The 8293-nt window shown below is 52.1% G+C and overlaps 3 protein-coding genes across 3 annotated transcripts; all 3 read right to left on the bottom strand.

The window, feature by feature from the left end:
- Positions 1-240: 240 nt before the first annotated feature.
- On the bottom strand, positions 241-3728 carry N7496_007579 (F-box and WD domain protein; the record flags this gene model as incomplete). Its single annotated transcript, XM_056700508.1, has 2 exons — positions 241-3308; positions 3377-3728. 2 exons carry the CDS (start codon positions 3726-3728, stop codon positions 241-243), a joined length of 3420 nt encoding a protein of 1139 aa, XP_056555921.1.
- Positions 3729-4603: 875 nt separating this feature from the next.
- gel2 (1,3-beta-glucanosyltransferase gel2) lies at positions 4604-6269 on the bottom strand (the record flags this gene model as incomplete). Its single annotated transcript, XM_056700507.1, has 5 exons — positions 4604-5620; positions 5695-5790; positions 5853-5952; positions 6056-6186; positions 6261-6269. 5 exons carry the CDS (start codon positions 6267-6269, stop codon positions 4604-4606), a joined length of 1353 nt encoding a protein of 450 aa, XP_056555920.1.
- Positions 6270-7423: 1154 nt separating this feature from the next.
- On the bottom strand, positions 7424-8163 carry N7496_007577 (TOM complex receptor protein TOM20; the record flags this gene model as incomplete). Its single annotated transcript, XM_056700506.1, has 3 exons — positions 7424-7638; positions 7718-7963; positions 8106-8163. 3 exons carry the CDS (start codon positions 8161-8163, stop codon positions 7424-7426), a joined length of 519 nt encoding a protein of 172 aa, XP_056555919.1.
- Positions 8164-8293: the final 130 nt, after the last annotated feature.

The raw sequence follows: 8293 nt of genomic DNA, 5'->3' as shown, positions 1-8293 counted from the left end.
TGCTTGGAGCAGATCAGATCAAACAAAACAATCGAAAATTCAAATGTAAATTTCAAGATAATCAATAACTAACTGGAATGACAGAAAATTAATGCAATGGTAACCACGCGAGTCTTGCCCCATGTTGACCCCGTAAAGGCATCGTTAATGTAGAGGAGAGATCGAGATGTATGGTATCAAAACATGCAATAAAGATATATGTAAATCAAAATCCAATTCAAACCCATATCCTACGGTCATCTACCAAGCCCGCGCCTTTCCCTTCCCCTTGCCAGAGGACTGGGAAGACGAGAGTGGTGCTGATGCCAGAGCCGGGAATTCCTCCCATTCCTCGACAGTCACATCGCCACGACTCTTGTCCTCCGCCAGACTGAGCTGGATGGCGAATTCCAGGTCATCCATTTCCCGTTGCTGACTACGCTCAGGACCTGAGTTGTGGCCAGGTGATGACTGTCGAGGTCGACGCACTCCCTTTGCATACTTGATGGGAATGGACGGTGTCAGATCCTCTGGTGGGATTGATGTCTTCTCATCAAGCAGGCTTAGGCGAATTGCTTCGGCGAGGTCATCATCGATGCTCTCCTCTACCGGATCTTGGTAAGGGGAAGATGATGACGACACTTCGGCTAGACCGAAGGAACTTGGCCCGATGGCATCGCTCACGGAGGTGCTGGTGGCAGAGCTGGCGATGGCTGTCTGATCAGCTCCGTCGCGCTTGGCTGCGTCCACACCCGCAGTATAGGCTTCTTCGCTCAGGAGCTGTGCGTATAGCAAAAGCTGCTCTTCGTCGATATCGGGACCGAGAAGGTCGACACCGAACCGAGCACTCAGATGCGCCCTTTCCTTTGCGTTTTCAACCTCTTGTCGCTTTAGCTCGATGCGCTCATCCTCGATAAAGTCACGAATAGCGCCACGTCCGCTGGTGGTGAAGCGTTGGCCCTCGGCAGCACCGTTACTGCCCCGCAGAGAACGGCGAAGGCGGCGTTTGCTACACTTGTATTGATCTGCAGCCGAGGAACTGTACGACCAATAGCGGAGATGGGTACCCAGCGAGACCATTCCCCGGAGAACCGTCGGATCCGGATCCAGACAAATGGCTCCAGTCGCAAAGTAATTACTTCCAACCCCAAGCATGGAAGCTTCTGCCTGTACCAATCGACGTCGCGCACGAGAAGAGAAGCGCGAGTTGATTGTACGGATCGGCCGTGTTGATGAAGCTAGGGGATCCCAAGCTTGCACCAGACCATCGTTACCGCCATGAACGAGGTACAACGATGTCAGTGCCACGCATGAAACTTGTGGGGACTCTGTTTGAATGAAACGTAGCGGGGAGATCGAGTTGATGACATCCGAATTCTGTGCTGGGGAAGCACGAATGTCCCAGACAAAGACTCCACCCGTAGAGGTTCCCACTGCCAGATAACGTGCACGTTGACCGGGAACCTCGAGAGTCGAGTGCGGTTGTTCCATATGCGGTAGCATTGGCGAGGACGTGGCGGAGGAGAAAGAGCTTCCGGACATTGACAGCAGCGGATCCTCCTGCGCAGTGACAGTCGCAAACATTGAATTATCAATCGCAGTGGTCGTGACTTCCACCAACTTTCGGTCGCCGAATGTGAAATCCGAGATGCGCCATTCAGTGCTCACTGCACGCAGTGATTCGCTAAACCGGCTCGAGGCTCGAGATGGCGGGAAGCTTTGCGTAGGTGTCGAACTTGAGGAAGTCACAGGGCCGCCAAAGAGGGACGTAGGGACTTGGTCCCGGACGCGAGCAGAACCACCGGGTGTTGATGGCGACGATTTGACATCGGTCTTCGATGCAACGCGAACAAATCGCCGAACGGAAGCCTTCTCGATCTCAGCTTCGCCACGGGCAATTACTACAACCGATTCACCGTAGCCACTTCCATCATCCCCAGCAAAGTCGACCTGAAGATCGCAGCGCATGTTCCACCCCTCGCAGACCTTGCGGAAATGCTTCGGTTTAAAGGAGAGGAACTTCTCGATTTCTTTAGTCTCCGCAGCAATTTGGCTCTCTTCTAGGAGCATCGAATCCGACGAAGAGCGCGGGCTATAGCTGCCATCAACTGGATCTCGATTGAAAGGGTCCGGGCGTGCAGTACGCCGGCTCATTTCAACGAGCTCCCAGCGAACGGTTCTGCCAGTCTTCCACGCGAGTTCATCGAATTGCTCCGCGTTCAGCTTAGCTGTGGATGGAACCTCTGGCTGTTTGGGCAGATCCGTCAGATAAAATATTTCGCCAAGAGCATTGAGAGCAACCGCCCAGATTCGTCGCTGACCATGACGTTTGGTTGAATACCCATCGTCCACAGCGATACCAATGATAGGCACACCGGGGCTGAGAACCCACTTGGCAGTCACCTGGCCACGCTCATACCGCTTCTCATATGTAGGGTGTGGGCCCATGGCATATGCAGAAAGGATACCCGAGGACGAACCAGTCATCATGGCAATGAGACCACCTGTCGCCTTGAGAATAGAAGGTGACTTGGCAATCCAAACTGAACAAACAGCGTGGGTAATCATGTTCACAGCGGGGATTCCCAACTTGGGGTGAGACCCTAGCTCCGATTGACCCAGGAAGCGGCCACGCTGCTCCGAGGTTGAAATGAAGTAGCTGCGGCCCTGTGGGCATCCCTCGCCATAGATCATACCGTACGGCTGGCTTACATCCATAGAGTTGGGAACACCAACCATATCACCAGCCCCGAGGCCATATGGTGCATCACCAGGGAAACTGTCCGCAAAGTGCCGGAACATCTGGTGGTCTGAAATACCCCAGGTGGTCACCTTGACAGCCGACGGGTCACTAGCGGAGGCAACTCCCTGTTCCGAGGCGCCATGAATAAAAGTGGGTTCTTTCTCCGCGTTGTTGAATGATCCATGAATATGGCTCACTGGGAACAAGAGTTGCGAGGTGTATGTTGCTACGGCACTGCCATTGCGAGAGGTTGCCGAGCGTACAGCACCCTGTCTTTTGCTAGGTTGAAATTGAGCTGGTTTGCCTCGAGATAACGACCGCATCAAACGAGTACGAAGAATGTACTCGCTGCGCCACGATGCCAGCGCAGTGAGTCTGGCAAAGAACCGTCGGTCAGACATCAAGTCCTCGGGGTCGGTCGGAGTCCGTCGCCCATGCTCTAAAGCTTGGGGACCCGGGAAGAACCGAGAGAATGCGATTCTCCAGGCATGAGGAGTCGTGACCAGCGCATGGAATCGGCGAGATACCAGCGTGATAGCCGAGAGAGACTGGGGCGGCAGATGCGACAGAATATGGGTAAGAACCTCTGTGTGGAGAGGAATTGGAGTTAGTCTAGCGTCCCGTTTAGGTGAGGGGTCCTCGACTCGAGCATACCATTTGGAAGCGTCTCTAGAGGCAGATTTGAGGGGCCCATGGATGGTGAGACTTGAAATTCCGGGTCACTTCGCTTCTTGCTTGGAGTTCCGGCATTCTCATACTCGCTGACTCGCTGGGCAGTTGAGGAGGGCGGGGCAGAGTCTATATCGCTCAGATCGCTCAGGAGCGCATCGCTGGTTCCCGGTGTGAGAGATGCCCGTGCTGAACAGTCTCCAGTCTCCTCTGGATGAAGGAGGCCAGAGACTGGAGCAGCATCGAAGTCATTTCCATGTTGGATGGGGTGGGGGCTAGATTGGGATGAGTCAACGGAGGGTGTATGTTGAGATACGGCAGTAGGCTCTGATTGCATAAAAAGGTTTGAAAGGATGGATGGGAAGCGAGAGCGACTGAGCCAGCAATAGACCTGGGTCAGTCGAGGACAGGAAGACGAATAGAAGCGGATAAAAAGGGTACGAAAGCGAAGCGTTGAGGAGGGAAAAGAAGGATGACGGCGCGCTGCAGGAGAAAAGCGGAGAGTCGGAAGGCGACGCGGAGTGGCCAACCGGCAGAAAGTAGAAAGGGTTTTATCGATGATAACGTGGTTGAGCGGTACTTCTTTGGTTTAATTTTTACTGCTCATATAGAAAGTTTGATTTTAAAGAAACGAAATATCCCGACTCTAATAACTAATTTTTTAAAATGAAACAATGATGGCAGTAGAAACTACTAGCGCAAGGAAGTAAAACTAAGATAAAGCTCTCGAAGACTCGAGATCTCTCTCGATCAGAAAATATTATTTAAACAACAGAAGCAAGAAGCATAAAGATACCGGCTAAACTAGTTGGTAGATTAGTTACCTACTACTACTACCCCTTCTACTTTAAATACTTCTACTACTAAGCGAAAGCAAAGCGACCAGCGTGATCTGGGGGGTTTTAGGTGGGGGGGGGGGGGGTCGTTTAATGAATAAGATTAAGCCGCTACGCGACGCTGATTAAGAAATATAGATCATGGTCATTAGGAAAATAAATAACATTGACTAGTCAGAGTCAACTGTCAAGAAGAACACGACATCATTGACTCCAACGAAGCATGTACAACAGAACCAAAAAGAATCACAAGACAGCCAAGAGTCAGAATTGATAATTTGTACAAGTCGAGGATTGGTCACGTGACCCGACTCTATTGCTTCTCATAATTGAATTCAACGGTACGGAGAAGAACAACAGAATAAAAAAACATCATTTACAGGAGAGAAGCAAGCAGCATAAAAACACCGCTCAGACCACCCAGGGCAATGGAGGGGGCACCGTTCAGAGAAGAAGCGGCATTGGAGTGGGTGGAGGTACCCGAGGAAGATGAGGAGGTGGAAGAGCCGGTAGACGAGTTGGAGGGAGTGTTAGACTCGTCGTTGGCCAGAACCTTGAACTTGACATCGGTGATCTCGGCACCAGTGTAGTCGTAGACCTTCTCGGAGAGAGTGGTGGCAGTCACCGAGACCAGAGAGCCGGAGGGCTTGTTGGGCAGACCGTTCTTGATGTAGTCCGAGACCTTGGAGGGCGCATCGGGCAAGTTCCAGGCGTTGTAGAAGGTGGAGTTCGTGATCAGGTCAGCGCTGCAGGTCGCCGGGGTGACGCTGGTCTGGGAGCTGTTGCTGGCGGAGATCCGGCTCATGTCGAGCTTGTTGAACTGCTTCTGCAGGTTGTCATAGTCGATCAGAGTGGTGATGGTACCATTGTCATTGACCTGGACGAGTCCGTATTCATTATCTTCCTGAGTCCACTCATAAACGAGTCCACCTGAGAAAGCCTGGGTCATCTCTTCGCCGTAGAGGGCCTGCACTTCGGTGAAGATACGGGGCTTGACCTCGTTGCAGCCGTACTCGGAGAAGAAGACGGGCAGAGTGGCGTTGGAGAAGTCCTCGGTCAGGACGTCGTAGCCGCTGGACTTGTAGGAAGCATCACCGCACCAGGAGTAGGAGTTGAGACCGAAGAAGTCAGCGCGCGAGCTGGTAGAGTTCTTCAGGTCGCACTCGAAGTAGTTAAGAGTGTCCATCAGGATGTCACGGACATCGGCAGCCGAGTAGCCAACGGGGATGGCGCGGTCGGACTGCTTGGCGATATAATCCTTCATATCACGGACAACGGCACGAACATAAGCAGGAGCCAGGCGAGTGGCATCCTCGTTGATGACTTCGTTTCCGGCGAAGAAGCCGAGGACGTTGTCGAAGGACTTGAAGGCCTCGATTACACCGAAGACCTGCTGGTAGTAGGCGTTGGTGTAGGTGGTCCAGGGAGCGGTGCGGTCCAGATAGCCATTGGTGAGGGGGAGTTGACATCGAGGATCATGTAGATACCGGCGGCATTGAAGATGGAGGCGCACTTGTTGTGGTCGAGGGTGGGCTCAAGGTTATAGACACGGATAGTGTTGATCTAGTAACAGTATCAGTTGGTCAGTCCATACTTATGCGGTTTGATAATGATCAAGATCTTACACCCAGGCGCTGCATCAGAGCGGCGTCACGGAGACAGACATCACCGTCGCTCAGAGGATCGCTGTCCTTGGTGAAACCAGAAGAACCACCGGGCTGGTAGCTGTCGCAAACATTAGTTTCCAATCCTGGTGTGTATATACGACGATGCGCGACAGGTTCGCGCATGGCCGCCACCGGAATGTGGGGAGAGGGAAATGTCTCACTCAACACCGAGAATCTGGAACCGGTCACCGGTCTTTGTGTTGACAAAGTCCTTGCCCTGGACCTTGAGGGGAGTCACTGCAGCGGCGGAGCCAGCGAGGGCGCAGATGGCCGTGAGGAGACGAGTGTAGGACTATGTAGAGGTGTCAGTACTTTGTGTGAATATATTCTGGGTTTGCGCATCGCGCTGGACTGGGAATTCCGTACGGAAACCATCTTGAAGCGATTCTATGTAAGACGGAATAATTGGAGGATAACGAGATGGAAATCGAAAGTTGAAAGTAGAAAGTCGAGAGCTGAAAGAGCGACGGTGCAGTGCGCGGGGGAAGAACGAGTGGCAGGCGATGCGAAATCGACCAAAAAAAAGACCGCGACGACAAACGAAGAAGAAGAGTATAGGCTCCGACAAAGGATGAAGACTAGAGAAAAGACACAGGGAAAAGGAGGCGGGTTTAAAATGAAACGAAAGAGGCCAAGGATCAGCGGGGGAATTGGCGCCCACCAGAGACGATGGAACCAATGGTGAGACGGAGTGGAGTCTAATTGACCCTGAGGGTCCAGTCAGGGCCTCAGGGACAAAATCCAACGACCAATAAACCCTGAGATTCGAGGGGTTTCAAATGGTGGCTCAGCTCCATTTTCCTCGACTGGAATAGTTTAGTGGCTTGGGGTTTGAATCATGCCCAGTAGTGGTCCAAGGAACAATGATCTCATGTAGCTTACACCAGTCGTTAGTACTGCACGGAGTACAGTAGGTAGTAATAACCAGAATATTCTGATAGCATAATAATATCCAGTACAAATGATACTGCTGGTGATATAACACTCCCTTATCAGATCTTAAACTATTAGGTTGATCCACACCTTGGTCATAGATGTCAAAATTCGCCTTTTTCATTCGCTCTAAAATAATACAGGCCGTATATCCATTTCCCTCTTCGCCTCCTCCCCCTCATGCCCGGAGGGGGAAGAGGAACCCATGCAGAAACAACAAAAAGACAACCGACAAAGGACCCCGTGTTGCGTGGAAAAGTCATGGCGCCCAGAAATACCAAGGCCGCTGATGCCACGCCGCTTCCGGCCAAGACCCAATAGATATACACAATACAGGAGACCAAAAGAAAAAGAGGAAAGGGGGAAAGGGAAAGTGGAGAGGGGGGCAGTGTCGAGGAACTCATCGAGAAGAAAGCCGGAGAGACTGGTCGGAAAAGAGGAGGAGACAAAAGAGGACAAGGAGATATTACAGGCAGGACGGGCCAAGAACATATATCCAAGAGCCCGTCGGGGTTGAGGTATCTAGATATCCCCAGATCACTAAGATCAGGGCGTATCTAGACGACCAATAAATTCACCATACTCGGATGGTGCATTTACTCGACACCGTGGTTGTCGGCGTTGGCAGCGGGACCTTCACCGGTGAAGGTACCATCTAGGTTGAGGGTAGTGTCCATAGCGACCATCTCAGCGAGGATCTCGAGACACTCCTTGGGAACGGTCTTGTCGTAGATGGAGATCAGGTCCTTGGGCTGAGGGTAGACCTTGAGGGCCTTGTAGAAGGCAAGAGCAGCCTCGACATTGTTAGAGCCTGTCGCAAAGAGAAGAATTGAGAGTTAGCAATCCATTGTACCAGGTAATCACTCATTTCACAACTGTCCACTACATACCCTCGGCACACAGGCCCTCGCCCTTGGCAACCTGGTTCATGAAGTAGGACTCCTTCTCCTCCAGGTCGACAGGGAAGCCCTCCTCCTTGGCACTCTGCACAGCCTGCTTGATCGCATCACGCTGGGCAGCCCCGTGGGCCGCCTGCTCTTCCTGGACAGCCTTGGCGAGCTTGCGGTTGTTGCGCTTCAAGGACTTGCGGAACTCGGGGTCGGTCTGTCGCTTGTGATCAAAGTACACGGCGTAGGCTATTCCAAGGAAAACAGATTAGTCATGAAGATGCATAGAGAGATTAGGCAAGAATGAAAGGAAGCCAGATTGATGGTTCCGACAATCGTTGCGAGGTTGATGATGATGATGATGATGATGATGATGATGATGGGTTCTTACCGAGCAGGCCGGTGATGATCGTGCCGGCCGAGGCGGCAACCAGAACGGATGTGCGCATGATGGAGTTGGAAGGATATGTGATAAGGAAGAAATGGAAAGCGACAGACTTCACAACCTGGAAGAGCGATGAAAATAACAAGGCAGTGACGTGAAAAGAAGCCGACGGGAGCTGTTTCGGGAGTGTTTGG

Source organism: Penicillium cataractarum, assembly GCF_028827025.1.
Source record: "Penicillium cataractarum strain IBT 29864 chromosome Unknown utg000005l, whole genome shotgun sequence".
Lineage (NCBI taxonomy): Eukaryota > Fungi > Ascomycota > Eurotiomycetes > Eurotiales > Aspergillaceae > Penicillium > Penicillium cataractarum.
The sequence above is the reverse complement of the archived record's forward strand: the minus strand, read 5'-3'. Positions and strand labels throughout refer to the sequence as shown.